Here is a 22,408-nt window from a genome sequence, read left to right on the forward strand (position 1 = left end):
TCACTTCACTGGGTATATGTGAGAGATTTTACAACCACTTTAATTGAACAGTGGCCTCCGCAATTTGTAGATAAATATTCTCAGGCTGTGCTGCAAAATCGTTAAGCTATGCTGCTGATGGCACCATGCCTCTCTTCCTGTGCAAAGCAAGTGCACCAAGAAAACGATAGAAACAGTGATAGAGATACCGTATTAGATTGTATTACCGTTTGCAAAAAAAAAAGCAAGGTATTTATTAAAACATGTACAATTTGTTGCATTTTTTTATCTTGTTTGCCAAGTTTGGGATACCACTAACAATTGTGATGCATTGAGTGTTTTGTGAATGAGTGCAAAATTGCATGATTTTGCATGCGTAAATGCACTTCTGTAGTGCGAATGCAGCCTCAGGCTGGGTTCACACTGTTGCCTTGTGTTGGCACAAGCATGTTAACACAAGTTATGTTGCACATTTAGGTGTTCAGTTAATGAGCGGACTAACATACCAAAACTCACAAAAAAGTTTCACATACTGCAAGGTATGCCAAAGTACTATTAAGAATGAATGTTACCACAGCACACCAACAGGCAACGTGCTTTTTTAACAGATTGTCTAAGAGATCTGCCCATCTATGGCCACAAAGAAATTTTACTGCAGGCTCATTCATTCAGAAATACCATACCTGCATACATGTGATAAGTTAGTCTCTCGATGAGCTTCACTACTGTCCCAGCCTTAATGATGGGGATACCAGATTTGGGTTGTACATTTTCCTCAAATATTATATTTTCTTCCGAGTCAGGCTCTGCAAACCTGTACACCTTGGGGCTTGGAAGGCGCAACTGTTCTTCTTTCTCCTCCTGTAGAATTGTCCCATCTAACAGTCGCTCTAAAGTACTTCTGTACTGTAGGGATATTAAGGCAGCCATCCAGTTATTTTTTTCCTCTGCAGACTTTGCAGCAAAAATAACACTGTTCTCATCCTTTAAGATAATCTCAAAAGCATGTTTATATTCATTAGTGTCATCCTTGTCATTGATTTGTACCTTTCTCATAAAGAACTTCTCTTTTAACCGATACTCAGCATTGCTGGCACCAGGTAATCTTGGTTGACCATGATTTGATTTACAACAGATCATCAAGCCATCGAAGAGGAAAATATGTCTTTCATGCTTTGCCCCTACTCTTGTTAGGGCCCCTTCCATGATGAATTCATTGCAGCATTGTCCAATGTCCTTTCCCTCCCATCCATCAATGTTCTTCTGTATCTCGTTCATTTTCTTAATTGCTAACTGCTTTCCCTTCATTTGTTGACTATAAAAACGACATGCAGATTCACTGTGGAAAGAATATAATAGTGTTAGAATCAATCAATATAAATACAAAGCACATACATTTACTGTAATTTTACCACAGAACACATGAAATTATATTGAAAAGTTTAGCACAATGTTTCTTAAAAGAAAAAAATGTAAACCTCTTTTGCAGATTAGGAAAGGCATTCAGGTTTCACAGTATAACCATAGTTTTATAAAAGATTAAGGGGGGGCTCTTAATCTCAGGTGTTGACAAATTTCTGTTATAACAAAAATGCTCTGTAATACTTCCCTGTGTTGATATGGGCTTCCATAGAGTTCAGTCACCTGACCATAAACACAAACACTTGGTCAGATAATCTCAATTAAAATGGTTGTAAACCTCAGACGTGAGATACGAACAAAGCATATCCTTCTATAGTGAGTACCTGTTTCAGTTAAGACCACTAAGTGTCTGCTGTTATTAGCACGATTCCCATCTGACAAGTTTTCCTGACACCAACACAAAAAAAATGGAATGAGGAGGGACCTCCAGCTGATTGACAGCCTCAGCTCTGTCTCTGTGCTGTGTGGAGGCGGGGTGTCCTTTCCCTTCATAACTCTCCTCTGTGAGCTCTCTAGAGTGTAACTTCAGCTCTCCACCCCCTTTTTTTGACAGCTTAGACCAGCTTTAATTATTCTGCACTTTCAACTGATGTAGAGGCCAGAGGGCAGCAGATAAACAGCTACAACTTATGAAGATGGAAAGATGGCTACAGTGCGGGCCTTACATGGATGTCCCCCTGTACTCATACTGCTCGCGCACCCCCTGCGGTGTATAGGCAGAGCGCTCTGATCAGCGACTCCTCAGGACTCGCTGATCACAGATCAGAGTAAATGGCCAATCACGGCCCTTTATCACGTGTTTAAGTGGTTGTAAACCCTTACAGACCACTTTAACCTACAGGTAAGCCTAGATTAAGGCTTACCTATAGGTGCTTGAAATATCTTCTAGACCTACACAGGCTAGGAGATATTTGCAAATCGCGTGTAGCGATTTCTTCTGCGCAAGCGCCGGAGTTAGACAGGGCGAGCTGTGCCGTTTCTAGCTTGGGACATGCCATGACTGGCGGCTCCCACGCTCCGTGACATCATGCGACTCCGGCCAGTCAAAGGGCCAGAGTTCGCGGCCCCGGAAGGCAGACGGGTGAAGAATGGACGCTCGCTGCTAGTGAGGAAGACGGGGACATTGCAGCTTCTCCTGCAGGTAAGTGTCATGCAAGTGTCATGTATGTATGCATAGTAGCCCATTATGCTTTGTCTTTGCAGGGAAACAAAGAGGAAGTAAAACCCATCATGGCTTACTTCCTTTTTAAGTCACAGCTGCTAACCAGTACCCCTAACCAGTGCCACCTATCAGTGCCTGTCATTGCCTCTTTATCAGCTTCACCTATCAGTGCTGGCTAGTGTATATATTTTGAAGAAGAAATGTGGACTTTGTAGGTACCAATGATAAAAACCAATTTCATTTATAACAATTCACATATAAGTTATAAAATAGCATATAAAAACATTACTGTAGCATCCTACAGTAAAAACTTGATATCTCCAACTACAGCTGCTTGAATCAGGGTCACAGAACCTGAAGACTCTGATGGCAATCAACACGGCTGGAGTAGATAGATAGTAGTATTGGGAAAGCTATACATGTTTTGCGGAGACCGCTTCTTCAGGAGCTGATTTGCATTTTGTCCAAATAGATTAGGAAGACATCAAGTATGTATATATCAAGTGTAATGCTTTAAAAATATTCATACAAAAAATAGCAAGACTGTCTGGAATCCAATAACCTTAAAGGGAACTGCATGCATGGTTGAGCCATGGTCAGCTCAACTATGTATACAGTTACCTTTATCTTCTTGAGATACGCTTTGCCGGGACGGCATCGTCCTGTGCATGAGCAGCCTGCGCGCCCCCTGAGGGGCGCGCGGCGCGCTCTGTGATCAGCGAATCTATGAGACTCGCCTGATCACAGATCGGAGCAAGGGGTCGATCCCGAGCCCTTACCACGTGATCAGCTGTCAGCCAATGACAGCTGATCATGTGATCACAACAGAGCCAAGGAGAAAAAAAAAGCCAATCACCGGCAGCTGTGATCGGGATCAGTCCCGATCACGGCAAGCTGGGGACAGCTCATCAGTGCCCATCTGCCCCCTGCCAGTGCCACCTAAAATATGGCAAAAAGTGATACCCATCAGTGCCCACAGTGCCACCTATAAGTGCCCAGTGCCACCTATCAATGCCCACAATCTGCCTTGCACACACAGTGCTGCACCTCAGTGCCACATATCCGTGCCCATCAGTGTCATGTACCAGTGCCCACCAGTGATGCCCAATAGTGCCCAGCAGTGCCACCTATCAGAGCCACCTATCAGTGCCCATCAGTCCCATCTATCAGTGGTACCTATCAGTGCCCATCCATGCCACCCATCCGTGCCCATCTTTGCCTATCAGTGCCGCCTTATCTGTGGCCATCAGTACCGCCTTATTTGTGCCTATCGGTGCCACCTTATCTGTGCCTATCAGTGCCCACCAGCGCCGCCTCATCAGTGTATTTCAATGAAGGAGAAAAATTACTTGTTTGAAAAATTTTATAACAAACTATTAAACATCATTTTTTTTTTTGCATCTTTTTTGTTTAGCAAAAAATAAAACTCCCAGCTGTAATTAAATACCACCAAAAGAAAGCTCTATTTGTGGGAAAAAAATGATAAAAATTTCATTTGGGTACAGTGTTGTATGATCGTGTAATTGTCATTCAAAGTGCATCAGCACTGAAAGCTGAAAATTGGTCTGGGCAGGAGGGGGGTTTAAGTGCCCAGTAAGCAAGTGGTTAAGGTTACTCTTGTCTTACCTACTTGGCTAGGGTTTCTGCTATAATTTAGATATGTTAATTACCATTGCCAGCTATAATGTTGCTGTACCAAAAAATACAACAAAACTATACCCAAAATGTACTTTTAGAGACCAGATATTTTCCATTTTAAGAAGGTATAAGGTTTTTTTTTTTGCATGGAATCCATTCTTACCGCTTGCCTACTGGGCACTTATACCTCCTTCCTGCTCAGGCCAATTTTCAGCTTTCAGTGCTGTCGCACTTTGAATGACAATTGCGCAGTTATGCAACACTGTAGCCAAACTAACTTTGGCTAACTTTTTTCCAAGCAGATAGAGCTTTATTTTGGGGATTTTATTTTTTGCTAAAAAAATTATCATAGTTTGAGGCGGCACTGATGGACACTGATAGGAGGCACAGATTAGCTGCACTGGCGGACACCAAGCCAGAGACAGATGTCCCTGTAACAGAAGCCAGTTACCAGCTTACTGCTTCTCTCCTCACACTGATCGGGAGGAGAAAAAAAAGCTGATAACCGGCTTATTTACTTCCGTGATCACCAGTCATTGGCTGACAGATGATTATGTGGTAAAGGACCCGTTGTGATTGGCCCTTTACCCTGTTCTGCGATGAGCTGAGGCGGAAGGACTGGGCAGTCACAGAACAGCACGATCACATACGCGAGTCTATTGACGCTCTCTCAGTACTGGAAGCCAGCGCTGTTGCCATAATTTGGCTATAGCGCAGGCAGAAAGTGGCTAAATTTGCTAAGTGCAGCTGTAAATAAGTGCCATTAAAGTGTTACTAAACCCAGGACCCTGCATTCACTTTATCTGGTCTCCTACAGTACAACATGGAAATGCAATTATTTTAGTAAATATAAACTGCTAAATACCTTTTCTCATCAGCAGTTAGAGCAGTCTTGTGACTTCTAGCAGTGATCAGCCAAGCACTGGTTAAAGCTTGTAGGGGGTTTTGTGACTGCCAGACCCCTGACTGTCTGGACAGTGCTGATTGGCCCTGTGCTGATCACATGCACTCTCCGAAGAAACAAAAAAAAACTCTCTAGCAACACACCCCAAACTGAGCATGTGCAGCCTGACTCCATTTGTTCTGTGTTATCAAAAAATTATCAGGGGACAAACGAAGAAGAAGAATATCAGAGAAGCTAGAATCAAATGGCCTTTACACAATAAGGGTTCCACAGTGAGTGTAACAAGCATGCTTTACGGCATATACTGATTTTACTGTTGTGGGTTTAGGAACACTTTAACGTTGCCTATACAGGTCATATTCTAAATGTAGTGCATAGTGAACAAAAAACTGATCCCATCAAATATGTTCTCATAATAATATCAACATAAGTAATAATAAACTAATATCCACTTAACACACTTTGTAATATTTCATGCAACAATGTATCTATACAATGAAATTTCTCTCTCAAAACAACATAAGGAACATCAAAAGGTAATGATACAGTGATATGTCCCTTCACAAATTCCTCAGGACAAAAAGAATTGGGAAAACCCTGTGCATTTTAACACAGCCACCTACAATGCAGGCAGGAGAAACACACAGAGCGGCTGTCTTTCCAGTGGCGGAGACCCCCCCCCCCCCGAATGTTACCATATCAGTGAACCTTGCAGGTTGGAGAAGACAAGTTAGGATCTAAGTGCCATAGAAGGTATTTATGGAAAATAGGATCTTGGATCGGGCAGCGTATGGTGGAGCCAGAGAGTTTTTCTAACCTAGCGCTCAAAGTGGATTGACTTATTTTCTTCAAATAAAAGGTTTTAAATGTTAAGACACAATTTTGAGTACTTTTGTTTTGCTGGCATTTTCAGAAATGTGGAATGTCATGTGAAGATGTAATGAGAGGTTTCTATTGCAACTAGCATTAATTTGGAACTAAATTCTCTGTAAATTATCTATTTTTAATCATTATGCTGCAGCTTTAGCAAATAGATAAAAAGGTCTTTATATTTACTTGCTTTAACTTTTTTTTTCACATTTCTTCAGTTGGTTTCTGGCCTATGCCAAAATTATGTCATATATCCCAGATGTCTTCATCTGCATTTTTTTCCTTCTTCTGGAGAGGCTTTGAGCTAAGCACAGCCTCCTGACTGCATACCTGAGCTAAGGGCAAATGGATTCCAGGAAGTTAACCACTGCAGCCCCAGAAGATTTTCCCCCTTAATGACTGGGCCATTTTTACGATATGACACTGTTATGTTAACCGACAATTGCATGGTCGTGCGACATTGTACCCAAACAAAATCGACGTCCCTTTTTCCCTCCAAAAAGAGCTTTCTTTTGGTGGTATTTGATCACCTCTGCGGTTTTTATTTTTTGTGCTATGAACAAAAAAAAACGTCAATTTAGAAAAAAATAAATATATAGTTTTTTTTTTTTACTTGTTGCTATAATAAATATCCCCAAAAAAGTTTAAAAAAACAACAACACAATAAGCGTATATTGATTGGTTTGCGCAAATGTTATAGTGTCCACAAAATAAGGAATAGATTTATGGCTTTTTTATTTTTATTTTTTTACTAGTAATGGCGGTGATCTACGATTTGTTTGTGGGCTGCGGCATTCAGATCGGACACTTTTGACACTTTTTTGGGACCAATAACATTTATAGAGCGATCAGTGCTATAAAAATGCACAGATTCCTGTGTAAGGCCCCTTCCACACTGCGGCGTCGTTTTAGCAGCGGTCTGCGGACGCTAGCGGGGCAGTTTTAACCCCCAATAGCGTCCGAAAAGGGTTAAAATCGCCCGCAAAGGCGCGCTGCCCCATTGATTTCAATGGGTAGGAGCGGTTTAAGATCGGTGAATACACCGCTCCTTTCACCGCCCCAAAGATGCGGCTAGCAGGACTTTTTTCACCGTCCTGCTAGCGCACCGGAGGGCTCTCACACTGGAGTGAAAGGGGACGTTTTTTTCAGGCACTACACAGGCGCCTGAAAACCTCCCCAGTCTGAAAGGGGCCTAAATGTCACTGGAAGGGAAGGGGTTAGCACTAGGGGGCGATCAAGGGTTTAAACGTGCTCCCTCGTGAGGGTTTCTAACTGTGGAGGGAAAGGACTGACATGAGGAGACATATCGCGGTTCGTAATTACTACGAACAGCAGATCTGTCCTCTTCTCAGAATGAGGATTTGTGTGTTTACCCACACAAATCCCCATTTTGGCTCTCTTGCCCACGATCGCTGGTGGCCGGCAGCGATCGTACCAACTGGCCACACACATTGGGTCCCCCGCCATACAGCGGCCTGCTATGGCTCTTAAAGGAGCCGACATACGGGTACGACATTTCGCAGGAACAAACCACTCCCGGTAGGCAAGTGGTAAAGTGGCTGTAAATCTTTATATATACCCAGTAAAGTAACTGGCCTCAGGAGATATAGAGAGATGAAACAAATTCCCCTACATAATTTGTACTTATCGTTTATCTGCAGCCTTATCATCTCTACATCCGTTCCAAGTCCAAAATTTATAAAGCTTGTCTGAGCTGTTAGAAAATAGGGTGCAGAGAGTTGAAACTCCACACCGCAGAGCTCAGTGAGAACGGATTGGAAAAAGGAACACACCCCCCTTCACAAAGCACACAGGTACAGAGCTGAGGCTGTCAATCACAGGCTGTGTGCTGGAGGCCCTCACCTATCACCTTTTCTTCTCTTGGTATCAGAAAAACTCATCAGAAGTGATTCATACTAATAGCAGAGGAATGAAACAGCAGACAGAAATTACACCAAAGCCCCTTTCACTCATGCTCTCCGATCAGGTCCGCCTGTTCGTTTTTCAGGTGCACCTGATCGGACGCTCCATTCACCTCTATGGAGTGACGGATATCAGCTGCGACATGTCTGCTGACATCCGCCATTATCCGATCAGGTCTGCCAAATCCCTCATTATTTATTTCCATACAAGGGGAAGAACCATTTTAAGATGTGTTTGTGAGCCAAATGGATTTGACTTTCACACTTGCAACACACCTTAAGATCTCCTTCAATAAATTGTTCAATGTAAGACAGCTTTAGACTTGAGTGCTCACATGTTCTATGCCTTATTAGAAACGTGCAGCTCCAGCCTTTGATGTCAATGGTTTTAATGCATATCTAAAAGGTCAGATATGTGTGGTACAAAGGACAGACCAACACTGAGCACGATAGATGCTGCTTTTTTAACGTTAGGAAATTATTCAATGGGAAAGGGTACTTCTCCAACTGAATCCCCACCCCTTCCCTGTTCTCAAAGATATTCCCACCAGTTGTTAAGTACAGTTTGCATATAATCTGAACAGTTAAGTAAACCCAATGCAATTTCCAAATTAAAAAAATCATATATATATATATATATATATATATATATATATATATATATATATATATATATATATATATAATAAATAAATAAAAGTCATTAGTAACAGGAAAATAGGACTATGCATGGCCACTCTTCCTTTGTATATCATAGGTTTTAACAGCAGGCACACTCAACTGATTATTCTGGTGTCTGATTTTGGCGATGAATTAAGCTGAATAGAAGGAGTCCAGTTATAATCAGAAAGAGACAAAATTATTTAGGATGAACATCTATATTAATTTCTGTAAATGAATCAAGTCCCACAAATTCATTCAACATTTGATTCATGCTAAAAGATGCACAGAAGGCTACAGCACAGCAATTTTAATGCACAAAAGCAATACATACATCAAGAAAACACAAAGGTAAATAGAAGAAAATAATCAATAAGATTTAAAATAAGCCAAAGTATTTTAACACTGATAAACTTTTTAAACCTATATGTATGTACGTTTAATACATAAAAAAAACTACAATTTACACAAAAGTAATAGGTCTCTAAAAAAACAAAAAAAAAAAAACACTTGCTTATTTATCAACAATTCATATTCAGTAATAGAGACACAAACCTGAAGGTAATCCACTTGTGGGGTTGTGTGTGAGTGACCTGAACTTGTGGAGATAGCTAAATATAAAATGCTTTCAGACAATAACAATTGCCTGCCTTTAATGCAACTTCCTTTAAAAACAAAAGACAAGGCTCAGGCACTCCCTTGTATTCACTACATAACGTTTACACTAACCAAAACGTTAATGTATAGTAGCAAAAAATAAATAAACCACTTTACAATCGCCTCCCAGCTTTACTTAGCCCATGGGTGCTAAACCTGTGCCCCCCCTCCCCAGCTGTTGTGGAACTACAAGTCCCATCATGCCTCTGCTTTTGGGAGTCATGCTTGTAACAGTCAGCCTTGCAATAAATCATGGGACTTGTAGTTCCACAGGAGCTGGCAGGCCACAGGTTGAGCACTGTTGCCTTAGCCCAGTGTTTCTCAATTCCAGTCCTCATGGCCCACTAACAGGTCATGTTTTCAGGCTTTCCATTATTTTGCACAGGTGATTTGATCAGTTTCACTGCCTTAGTAATTACCCCAGCTGTTTCATCTGAGGGAAATCCTGAAAACAGGACCTCTTAGTGGGCCATGAGGACTGGAATTGAGAAACACTGCCTTAGCCTAATAGGCAAAAAGAAAATCGACAACCCTATGATTTTGAAAAAGGCTGGCCTTTGTGAATGCTAACTAAAATGAACATGTTTAACCACTTCAGCCCCGGAAGAATTTACTTCCTGACCAGGGCACTTTTTGCGATTCGGCACTGCGTGGCTTTAACTGACAATTGCGCTGTCGTGCGACGTGGCTCCCGAACAAAATTGACATCCTTTTTTCCCAAAAAATAGAGATTTCTTTTGGTGGTATTTGATCACCCCTGCAGTTTTTATTTTTTGCTCTATAAACAAAAAAAGAGCAACAATTAAAAAAAAAAAGGCATTATTTTTTACATTTTGCTATAATAAATATCCCCCAAAAATATATAAAAAAAAGTTTTTTTCCCTCAGTTTAGGCCGATACGTATTCCTCCACATAATTTTGGGGGTGGGGGGGGGGGGGGTTGCAATAAGCATTTGATTGGTTTGCGCAAAAGTTATAGTGTTTACAAAATAGGGGATAGTTTTCTGTCTTTTCTATACATTTTTTTTATTTTTATACTAGTAATGGTGGCGATCAGCGTCATGGCGACTGAACACGTCACTGATCATTTACACTGTCACTAGGTGGAATGGGGAGATGTTTGATTGCATTAGCATGTCCCCGTTCTTCCTCCCCGTGAGGCGATCGCAGGTATACCCCACAGCGATCAAGTCCGCAGGACCCGCGACCTGACTCACGGAGCTTGCCACGGGCAGACCCGCTGGCCACCTCTTCAAGGGGCACGTACAGGTACGTTAGTTTGCCTGTACGAGGCCTTCTGCTGACGTATATCAGCATGAGGTGGTCGGCAAGCGGTTAAGTTTAACCACTTCACAGCCGCACTATAGCCAAAAAACTGCTACAGTGCAGGCTTAGACTGACAGGAGGGTGTCCATGTATGCCCTCCCGTGCTGACTCTGCTGATCACAGATCGGAGAAAAGGGCCAATGCCGGCCCTTTATCACATGATCAGCTGTCAGCCAATGAATCACATGATTTAAACAGAAGCCGGCAATCTGCTTTTTTTCCCCCTCACACTGACAGTGTGAGCAAAAACAAATAAAGCCGATTGCCGGCTTCTGTAAGAGGGACATTGGTCTCACTTAGTAAACACAAGTGCTGCTAACCAGTGCCCATCAGTGCCACCTACCAGTGCCCACAAGTGCCCATCAGTACTGCTAACCAGTGCCCATCATTGCCACCTACCAGTGTCCATCAGTGCTGCTAATATCCCAGTGGTGATTAAATACCATCAAAAGAAAGTGCTATTTGTGTGAAAAAAAAAATTGAAAAACGTCATATAGGTACAATGTTAAATGACCATGCAATTGTCAAGGAGTGACAGCGCTAAAAGCTGAAAATTGGCCTGAGCAGGAGGAAAATGTGCCCAGTAAGCAAATAATTAAAATGTTTTAAAACAATTTTACATACAGGTGGCATTAATCTAAAACACTGCACATGGAATACACATATGCTTCTTTGATAAAGGCTTGCTGAGCAGTGAAACGGAAAAATAAATGAATGACTGAGTCCTTTTCACCTTCCTTTATGATTCCTCTTGTTTCCCTAACCCAGTTGTCCTTTATTGATATCAGTGCACACTAAATGGAGCAGTGTTAAAGGTATGAAGTACATGACATTGAAGGGATCTTTATCTAATGGAGCCAGGGACAGCAACAAAAGCACATTTATTAGATTGAGATGGGGTTAAAACATTGTAAGGTGTTTACTGCTCTTAGTTCCGTTTAGTTCCAGTGATACTTGCCAGCTCATTTTTGTCCTGGTGTCACTGGAAGATAAAGTGAGGAAAATTCTCACAAGTGAGAAAGAACAACATGACTAAAATTATGATTATTAACTTATAAAAACCTAAAACTGCTCCATTGCAGTGTGACTGGATCTGCACTGCAAGGGTGAACTGCTCATTTAGGACTAGGGGGCATAGAAAAGTAGATTTACAAATCCTCTGCACTGCTAGATCAGTCCCTCCAGTGCTTCTCTCCCTATGCTCTGGCAGTCTAAGGTACTGATGTTATCAATCCCCACGCCACAGTTCATAGCCCTGTAATGGATGCAAAGACACCAAGGGACAGTCCACTGCCACAGCGTGGGAGTGAAGAGGATCAGATAAGTAAAAGCTGCTTTTATTCTCTCCCCTGTTGAACCTTGCGGTGCAGGTGCATCCCCACTTCACAGGAGAGTTTTAAAGTTTCCTGGAGTCGTCTTTTTTTTTTTTTTTTTTTGATATACACAATGCTTGTGTAGTATGCCCTGTCTTTCTGTCCCTCACACCTTATGACAATTGCCAGATCTCAAACTGACAGACTGGAGTTGCTGTGTAAACACAGCAATTGTAGAAGCTGCTGCCAAAAGGACTATAACATGGTGTTCAGACATGAGATACATACAAAGAAACATTGTTACTTTTGTATCCACTCAGTTTTATTTATCTGCAGATCAAAGGGATAATCTGCACATGATGCTGGTTAAAGCAACCCGACAAGTAAAATGTTTTAAAACTAAATGTATTCCTATTTAACCCCTTATATACACTAGAGCTGCCATACATGGACCAAAATGTGGCTGATTCAGCAGCGAGCAGCCAAATTTCCATTCATGTATGGGCAGGCTGGTTGCACAGAAGTTGATTTACTGATTGACATCTGAACAACCAGCGTGTCCGATTTCCCTGATCGATCAGAGCTGCAGGCTACTGCCAGTGGCACCGATCAGTGTATTCTGACAGCGTGAAAGTCTACCCACTGTCAGAATACAATAACTAACCGGGAAGGATTCCCTCATCCACATCGAATGTGTGAGTGGGGGAATCGGGTCTTTTTTTTGTTCCTACTCAGCTTTTCATACTTAAATAAAATAAATAAAATTACCAAAATTGAGAAAAAAAGCCTTTGTTGCAATACTTTTTACCAGAATTATGTGTCCCATAGCAATGGCACTTGAGGGGCGGGAGAAACAACCCGCAGGATACACCCAGACTTGAGGCTCTATACTGCTGCTTGCAGTCGACTGAGCCCGAAGGCGATATGCTCATACCTCCTTACATCCACCTGATAAAATTTTGTGAATGTATGCACTGAAGACCAAGTTGCTGCCTTACAGATCTGAGCCATGGAGGCCTGATGACTCACTGCCCAAGAAGCACTAACCGACCTGCTAGAATGCTCCTTAACTTAAAATGGGAGACTCTTATGCCGCGTACACACGATCGGAATTCTCGTCGGAAAAAGCTCTGATGGTTTTCCTGATGGAATTTGGCTTAAGCTGTCTTGCCTACACACGGTCACATCAAATTCCAATTCCGTTTATAACGCGGTGACGTACAACACCTACGACGGGACTGGAAAAAGGAAGTTCAATAGCCAGTAGCTTCTGTTTCATAGTTGAATCTGAGCATGCGTGATTTTTTGCATGTCGGAATTGCATACACACGATCGGAATTATTGATATAAAGTTTTTCCATCAGATGTTATCAATTTTTGGCTGGCGGAAATTCGGACAGCTAAATTCCGATGGAGCATACACACGGTCGCATTTTCCGATGGTAATCTCTGATCGGTCTTTTTCTGGCCGGAATTCCGATCGTGTGTATGTGGCATTACACCTTGAATCATAAGTTTGAATTATCACTTGCCGAATTCACTTAGTGACAGTGTATTTTGACGCTGCCTGTCCTTTCTTAGGACCCTCCGGCAGAATAAATAAGACATCAGTCTTACGAATCTGAGCAGTTTTCTTTAAATAGATTTTCACTGCTTAGTTCAGGTGAAAACCTGAAATTCCTTTTGGCAAAAAGCCTGGACGAGGGCGTAACACCACTCTGTCCTCATGAAAAATCAAATATGGCTCTTTACAAGAAAGAGCAGCCAATTCTGAAACCCTCCTTGCTGAGGATATAGCAACCAAAAATAGCAAATTCCTTGTCAGAAGGACTAGGGGAAAATGTTGTATTGGTTCAAATGGCTGTTTCTGTAACACAGACAAAACTAAGTTTAAGTCACATGGATTCAAGGGAGGTTTGACGGGCGGATTAAGCCACGTCACCCCTTGTATGAAGCCCCAGACTAAACAACGAGTAGCAAGTGGTCTTTGAAATAAGACCGATAAAGCTGAGACTTGGCCTTTAATAGTACTTAAGGCCAATTTCATTTCTATCCCTAATTATTGAAAGACAAGAATTCTGCCTAGGATACATCTACAAGGGTGCCAACCCTTGGATTCACACCAGAAAACATAAGACTTCCAGAATCTATAATATAGAGTTCAGGAAGCTGGCTTCCTAGCATTAATCAGGGTAGCGAAAACTTACCCGGAAAACCCACGTTTCTTTAGAATGTGGGTTTCAATAGCCAAGCCGTTAAATTTAGAGACCGTAAGAAAGGATGGAATATCGGTCTCAGAGAGCAGATCTGGTCATAGTGGGAGGGACCATGGGCCCTCCACTGCCATCTTTATGATTTCTGCATGCCATGACCTTCTGGGACATGCTGGTGCCACCAGAATTATCAGCTTTCTTTCCAGCTTGATCCTGCAAAGACGACAAGGCAGTAACTGAATAGGGAGGGACGGCATAGATCAGTGAGAACTGATCCCATGGGGTTATTAACACATCCGTTCCGCATGCGAATGAATCCCTTGTTCTGGCCACCATGTTGACCAAATTTGTGTTGAACCTGGATGCTAGAAGAACCACGTCCGGAGTCCCCCATCTTTGACAAACAGCCCAAAATATGTCGGGGTGAAGAGACCATGCCCTGGAAATAACTGCTGGTGACTTAACTAGTCCACCTGCCAATTCTCTATTCCCAGAATAAAGATTGCAGAAAGGCATGGAACATTCCTTTCTGCCCAAGTTAGAATATGGTTCACCTCTCTCTGCGCTGTGAGACTTTTGGTGCCCCCTTGGTGATTGATATAGGCCACAGCTGTGCCATTGTCAGATTGAATCCTGACTGGACAATCCCGTAACCTGAAAGTCCAGGCCTTTAGAGCCAGACGTACTGCACGAATCTCTAAGATATTGATGGGCAAGATTCTTTCGGTTTCTGACCACTGTCCTTGGACAGACTTCTTTTTTAGTACTGCTCCCCAGCCTGAAAGGTTGGCATCTGTAGTTACCACTTTCCAGATGACTGGTCTGAAGGATTTTCCTTTTAGCAGATTCTGGGTTTATAACCACTAAGTGAGGTTTTGGGCCACTCTTGGGGACAGCTGCATTGGCAAGTCTAAAGCTTGAATTGTTTTGTTCCAAGCCGACAGGTTCCTATTTTGCAACAGTCTTGAATGGAACTGGGCATAGGGAACTACTTCGAATGAAGCCACCATGGTTCCTAGCAAACACATGCAGAGGCAAATGGCGGGATTGCAATTTGACCAGACCCTCTGCACCAGCTCTCTTATGGAGTTGATCTTTGCTTGAGTCAAGAACACCCTTTCCTGGGCTGTGTCTATGATCAGACCCAAGTACTCCAGCCTTTTAACGGTATTAAGGAAGATTTCTCTAGGTTGAGAATCCAACCCAAACTTTTCAGATAGTTGGATGTAGTGCGTACACTTTGCTCCAAACGAGTCACTGATTGGTCTATAAGTAATAGATTGTCTAGGTACACTACGACTGTTATGCCCTGTGCCCTTAACCTGGCTAGCGGTGGGGCCAACACTTTGGTGAACACCCGAGGTGCTGGAAATGCTGCTGTTCTAATTCGAATCACAGAAACTTTTGATGAGCAGGAAATATACAGACTTGCAGATATGCATCCCTGATGTCGATTGACACCAGAAGTTCTCTTCCTAGAAGGATAGAAACTACCGACCAGAATGTCTCCATGCAAAAGCAGCGGATCTTCAGGAATTGATTTAGATTTCTTAGATCTAGAATGTGGTCGAACGTCTCCATTTGGTTTTGGTACCATGAAAAGATTTGAATAAAACCCCAGACCTTGCTCTTTTGTGGTGATCTGTATGATCACCCCTTGAGATATTAATCGGTCTTGTGCCTGAAACGGAGATCGTTTCTTCTCTGGATCTTTGGGAACTCTTGACCTTAGGAAGCGAGATGGTGGAAAGTCCCGAAATTCCAGCTTGTACCCCAGCATTACCGTGGCGATGACCCATCTGTCCTGAATTTATTTTTTCCAGACTTCTGAAAATTGCAGAAGTCTTCCCCCCACCTTGGTGAGGGGGGTTGCATCTTCATGATGAGGCTTTAGGATTCTGTTTTACAGATTTCCTACCACAGGGCTTCTTTTGAGCCTGGGTCTGACCCTGAGGTTTTCCTCTAGAGTCTAACGGCGGAGGCCGTCGTCACTGCCTAGAGGCGGAAGCCCCTGGTGCAGGGGAAAGGGCCTGTTTAAATGAAGGACGTTTATATTTCCGTTTGACTGGTAAAAGGGTACTTTTGCCACTAGAAATTGTCTTGATATATTTATCCAAGTCTTCTCCATATAGTCGTTACCCATGAAAGGACAACCCAGTTAGGAGATTTTTACATGGTGTTTCAGCTGACCAATTTTTCAACCACAGGAGCACTGTAAAGAAGAAATAACTATACATATCTTTTTTGAAACTGATCCGGTCTGGTCCCACAATGAACTGTCATCGGTGGCTTCTCTGTGGAGGTGGATGCAGAGGAGGCAGCCAACGGAAACCCCAGAGCAACTCTATAGGCCACGTCACTTCCCATTCATTTCACACCTGTTGTCAGCTTCCGCCGCTGGAGACCGGACCGGCTCAGATTCGAAAAAGGAATGTATAGCGATTTCGTCTTTACAGGGTTAGATAGGTTACTCTTAGATCATGGATGCCTGTAGATGTAGCAATTTTATTATCAGACTGGACTTCCCCTTTAAGTAATGCCAAATCTGCTTTGGTCCACTCTGGGTGTATAGATGTTGGTGGCAATCTGGTAGAGGGCCTCAAACTACCATCACAGTTGACACGCAAGTCCCATTTGTTTAATACAGTGTGTATATAATGAATTAATCAGGGCAAACAAATATTAATCAGCACTAAATGCCAGCAGCAAATAGATCGCCGTCAGTACTTGAAAAAGTGTTTTCAACTCACCTTTTAACTCATATAGAATAGATTTAAGTACAGCACAATCATCAGTAAAGTGATAATATAACGTACATAAAACACAATAGAAGCGTACCAAAAAAAAAAAAAAAATCTTTTCATATCCAAGTACAGTGCCTTGCGAAAGTATTCGGCCCCCTTGAACTTTTCAACCTTTTGCTACATTTCAGGCTTCAAACAAAGATATAACATTTTTATTTTTTGTGAAGAATCACCAACAAGTGGGACACAATTGTGAAGTGGAACGAAATCTATTGGATTTTTGAAACTTTTTTAACTAATAAAAAAAATGAAAAGTGGGGCGTGCAAAATTATTCGGCCCCCTTGCGTTAATACTTTGTAGAGCCTCCTTTTGCTGCGATTACAGCTGCAAGTCGCTTGGGGTATGTCTCTATCAGTTTTGCACATTGAGAGACTGAAATTCTTGCCCATTCTTCCTTGCAAAACAGCTCGAGCTCAGTGAGGTTGGATGGAGAACGTTTGTGAACAGCAGTTTTCAGCTCTTTCCACAGATTCTCGATTGGATTCAGGTCTGGACTTTGACTTGGCCATTCTAACACCTGGATACGTTTATTTGTGAACCATTCCTTTGTAGATTTTGCTGTATGTTTGGGATCATTGTCTTGTTGGAAGATAAATCTCCGTCCCAGTTTCAGGTCTTTTGCAGACTCCAACAGGTTTTCATCCAGAATGGTCCTGTATTTGGCTGCATCCATCTTCCCCTCAATTTTAACCATCTTCCCTGTCCCTGCTGAAGAAAAGCAGGCCCAAACCATGATGCTGCCACCACCATGTTTGACAGTGGGGATGGTGTGTTGAGGGTGATGAGCTGTGTTGCTTTTACACCAAACATATCGTTTTGCATTGTGGGCAAAAAGTTGGATTTTGGTTTCATCTGACCAGAGCACCTTCTTCCACATGTTTGGTGTGTCTCCCAGGTGGCTTGTGGCAAACTTTAGACAAGACTTTTATGGATATCTTTGAGAAATGGCTTTCGCCTTGCCACTCTTCCATAAAGGCCAGATTTGTGCAGTGTACGACTGATTGTTGTCCTATGGACAGACTCTCCCACCTCAGCTGTAGTTCTCTGCAGTTCATCCAGAGTGATCATGGGCCTCTTGGCTGCATCTCTGATCAGTCTTCTTGTCTGAGCTGAAAGTTTAGAGGGACGGCCAGGTCTTGGTAGATTTGCAGTGGTCTGATACTCCTTCCATTTCAAAATGATCGCTTGCACGGTGCTCCTTGGGATGTTTAAAGCTTGGTAAATCTTTTTGTATCCAAATCCGGCTTTAAACTTCTCCACAACAGTATTACGGACCTGCCTGGCGTGTTCCTTGGTCTTCATGATGCTCTCTGCGCTTTCAACAGAACCCAGAGACTATCACAGAGCAGGTGCATTTATACAGAGACTTGATTACACACAGGTGGATTCTATTTATCACCATCAGTCATTTAGGACAACATTGGATCATTCAGAGATCCTCGCTGAACTTCTGGAGTGAGTTTGCTGCACTGAAAGTAAAGGGGCCGAATAATTTTGCACGCACCACTTTTCAGTTTTTTATTTGCTAAAAAAGTTTAAAATATCCAATAGATTTCGTTTCACTTCACAATTGTGTCCCACTTGTTGGTGATTCTTCACAAAAAAATAAAATTTTATATCTTTATGTTTGAAGCCTGAAATGTGGCAAAAGTTTGGAAAGTTCAAAGGGGCCGAATACTTTCGCAAGGCACTGTATATCAACACAATTCACTCTTCTTTCCAAAAACCTGAAAACAACATTCTTGCCACCTCTGTGTTCAATGATCACGATAAATCAAAAACAGGTGCTTGTGCAATCCACCAACAGTGCTTTTTAGCAGCTCACCCCCAGCTTTGACTCCTGTTTTACCAAAGAGTCAAAGCATGCTGTTCCCCTTGAGGTGTATATATGGAGATCTGTGCAGATGGATAGATATCCTTAAAGCTTTCATAGCCCAGCTCTCTCCTTCATGGGATGGTCACATGTAATACCAGCCATATAAAAACAGAAAACAAACCATCTAGTGCTCTCTGTAAAAAAAAAAACATATTGCCATAGAATCTTGTAGTGGTTCACTCACACAACGGGAACTGAAAGCCGTGCCAGCTGAAAATTGCTTACCGCCGTCTGATTAGGAATGGTCGTGGGATAGCGTCAGCTGCTAACCCTTTACAGTGGGCTGAAGAAGTCGTCCACACGAGGACACAACGCTTATGGAGTTAGCAGCTAACGATATCCCGAGACAATTCCTAACCAGAAGGCGGTAAGCTGGTGGATTTTACATTGTGCAATTTTCAGCTGGCACGGCTTTCAGTGCCTTTTATGTGAGTAAACCAATATAAGTTTTTATGGCAATAATTTTATTTTTATTTTTTTTCCACAGAGAGCATTAGCATCCCATGAAGGAGAGAGCTGGGCTATGAAAGCTAAAAGCATATCCATCCATCAGCACACATCTCCATAGCTCAGTAAAACAGGAGTCAAAGCTGGGGGGGGAGCTGCTAGAGAGCACTGGTGGTGGATTGCATGAGCCCTTATTTTTTTTATTTTTTTTATTGTGATCGTTGAACACAGAGGTGGCAAGAATATTCGATCTAAGGATTTATTTGTTTGTTTCTAGTTTTAAATGTTTTGTTTTTTTAAAGTTTTTGGGAAGAAGAGTGAATTGTGTTGATATACTTGGATATTAAGAGACTCTTTCTTTTGGGTACACTTATATTGTGTTTTATGTAGTGATGCATCGAAATGTTGACCGCCAAAACATATCGGCCCAAAATAGCCTTTTTGGCAACTTGCCGAAAGAGAATTCTTGCCGATAATGGTGCCAAAAATGGGGCGGGGCCACGCCCCTGGTGCCGCCAATTATGGGGTGTCGTTATGGAGTGCTGTAGTGCTTTGTGGGTGAGCACTGTGGAGGAAACTGTGTGCAAAGTGGCTTTCCCTCCCAGCTCCGCCTCCCGACATCTCACTCTGAGTTGCTCCTGCACAGTATGTTAAGTGAGGCCAGGGTACAGATTTATCAGAGTCACAGGCAGTGGAGATTACTTCCCTCCTCCCATCACTCAGCACTGAGTGTGGCGATCGGGTGATAGAAGTGTGGAAGGATTCTGACATCTGACCCCATTCCTGCTCCTGTCACTGTACAGTGCCGATGTGATCTTCTCCTGTCTCTGAGTGCCACTCTCCAGTGCCTCTGTACCGACTAGAATGTGCTTTGTAGAAGGTAAATTAAGTACGGTAATCTTTCTGGCATCACTGCACACTGAAAACTCCTCACACCCGTCCCTTCTCCTCTCTCTCATTGCTTGTCCAGCTCTCACTACACTCGCAGACCCCCTCCTCCCAACTTCATCCTCAGCATTCCCTGGTCCACAACCTTTTCATCTATCAGTCTTCTTAACCCTCTGTATGCTCTAATCTTTTGCTTTACTTCACTGCAGGGACGTAACTACAGTGGTCGCCATTGTGACCCAGCCCGAGAGGAGGGGCGGCATACAGATGAACAAATGCCTTCCATGTTATTCCTGCAGCCAATGAATGCCTGCAGGAGGAAGAAGAGGAAAAGTGGGCATTCAGCAGCTGCAGGAAGAAAATGGAGGGCATTGGTTTCTCTGTATGCCGCCCCTCCTCTCCAGCTTTTTTTCTGCTGCCCCCCTCAGCTCTTTCCTTGCCCTTCTGTGATCTTGCCCAGCAACTTCTCTGTCTCTGTACTGTTCTCTGGCCCCCCTCTTTCTCTTTTCCAGTCCCCCCTGTGCTCTTCTCTCGTCATATCTGTACTCTTCTCTGGTCCCCCTTGACGCTTCTGTGGTCCCTGTACTTTTATCTGATCCCCCTGTGCTCGTCTCCTTCACCCTGTCATTCTCCTGTCACCCTGTACTGTCTCCTGCTCGCCCCCCCCCCCCCCCCAGCTCTGCCAGGTTTCCCGCTCCCATCTCCCACCAGATGCTGTGGGGAATATGTCAGGAAGGAGAGCAGGGAAGGATTCCCTGCCTGAAATGACAGAGTAAGTTATCTGCAAAAATCACTTACTCTGTCCATTCCTAACTGTAGCATAATAAACTGTGTTTACAGACAACACAGTTTACTATGCTACCACACCCACTTTTTGCCACGGCGCACTATGCTTACCACAGGTCATTCTCCCCCCTAAATGTCCCTCATTCTCACCTTCAAAAGTTGGGAGGTATGCAATGGTAGGCTGCTGGGCACCGGTGAGGCCCAGGCAGGCTGCAAATGATGGGCACTGGTGAGGCTGCATTGAGCTCCTGTACCATGTCTGCAATCTCTGACCATCTCCTGTACCATGTGTCCTATGTCTCTGACCATCTCCTGTACCATGTGTCCCCAGTCTCTGACCATCTCCTGTACCATGTGTCCCCAGTCTCAGACCATCTCCTTTATAAAAATATTTTTAACGACTAATCGTGCCGCTCTAGCTGTACATAAGAGATCCCCTGTACAAAGGTGTTAAAAAAATTAAAGGCCTTTCTTGTAAAAAATAAATAAATAAATGAAAAAAAGGAAGAAGAATGAGAGGCCAATGGCTTCTGAAACAAAAAAGAACAGGCAGAAATCTAATCCTTTATAGTGCTGGAAGCCAAAAACTGGTCTAGACCCAGCTGCAGGAAAGACAAGATTCATCCCACAGGGAAACTCCTGGGGTGGAAGCCCCAACTCACACAAGTAAACAATGTTTTTTATGTCCAATGAAAAACCTTAATATAAATAGATTTCCTAGGTTTCAGCATCGGAGGAATCACAGACTCAAAGATGCCAGTCACTAAGAATCTAGGCTTCAACAGTCATGCCATTAAAGGCAGCCAACATGAAACAGGATGGCAAACCGATCCTTGTAACAAAAGAGATCCAGATACTCCTACAGTGTGTCTGCCGGAAGTCTTACCAGATCAGCTTACCACATCTGCCCAGGCCAGTCAGGACCAGTGAACATCACCAGAGTGCCCTCAATCTCAGTTCTGCAAAGAAGATGGGAATTGAATTTCCTGCACAGGAAGGGGGTGCGCTATCACTCTTTGAAGGACAATTGCGCATGCAACACTGTACTCAAGCAAAATTTTTAGAATTTTTTTCACACAAATAAAGCTGTCTTTTGAAGGTAATCACCACTTTTTTTTTTATTATTTAGCAAAAAATAAGACTGAAAATTACAAAAAATAATAATAAAACCCTTTTTTTTTAAATTTCTGTAATAAAATTTTGCAAATAAACTTTCTTCATAATATTAGGCTAAAATTTATACTGCTAAATTTGAAAATGACCCAAATCATTGTATATTATTTAGTCTGTAGGAAGGTTATAGAGTCCACAACTATATGAGATTATATATATTGATAGATGAAAATCTGAAAATCAATTAAACCTGATGTATTGATGTCTCTTGACTTGCATGTAAATGCCAGGACAGTACAAATAACCCATTTTTTTCAAAGTAATTAGGAAGAGGTATGCCAACATTTTTGAAGTTGTAATTCTTTGTCAGAATTTCTTGGAAAATAGGAAATTGAAAAAAAAAAAATATGTTTTTGTTTTTTTTCCA

The 22,408-nt window shown here is 42.5% G+C and overlaps 1 protein-coding gene across 1 annotated transcript in view; it reads right to left on the bottom strand.

Moving 5' to 3' along the window:
* SOS1 (SOS Ras/Rac guanine nucleotide exchange factor 1) overlaps positions 1–22,408 on the bottom strand; it is a 415,017-nt gene that overhangs the window by 228,152 nt on the left and 164,457 nt on the right. Inside the window, exon 10 of the mRNA XM_077486479.1 lies at positions 663–1,318. Coding sequence (XP_077342605.1) covers positions 663–1,318 — 656 coding nt within the window. The remainder of the gene's footprint in view (positions 1–662; positions 1,319–22,408) is intronic.

Source organism: Lithobates pipiens, unplaced genomic scaffold (genome assembly GCF_037356315.1).
Source record: "Lithobates pipiens isolate NorthernLeopardFrog02 unplaced genomic scaffold, aLitPip1_a1.2 Scaffold_18, whole genome shotgun sequence".
Taxonomy (NCBI): domain Eukaryota; kingdom Metazoa; phylum Chordata; class Amphibia; order Anura; family Ranidae; genus Lithobates; species Lithobates pipiens.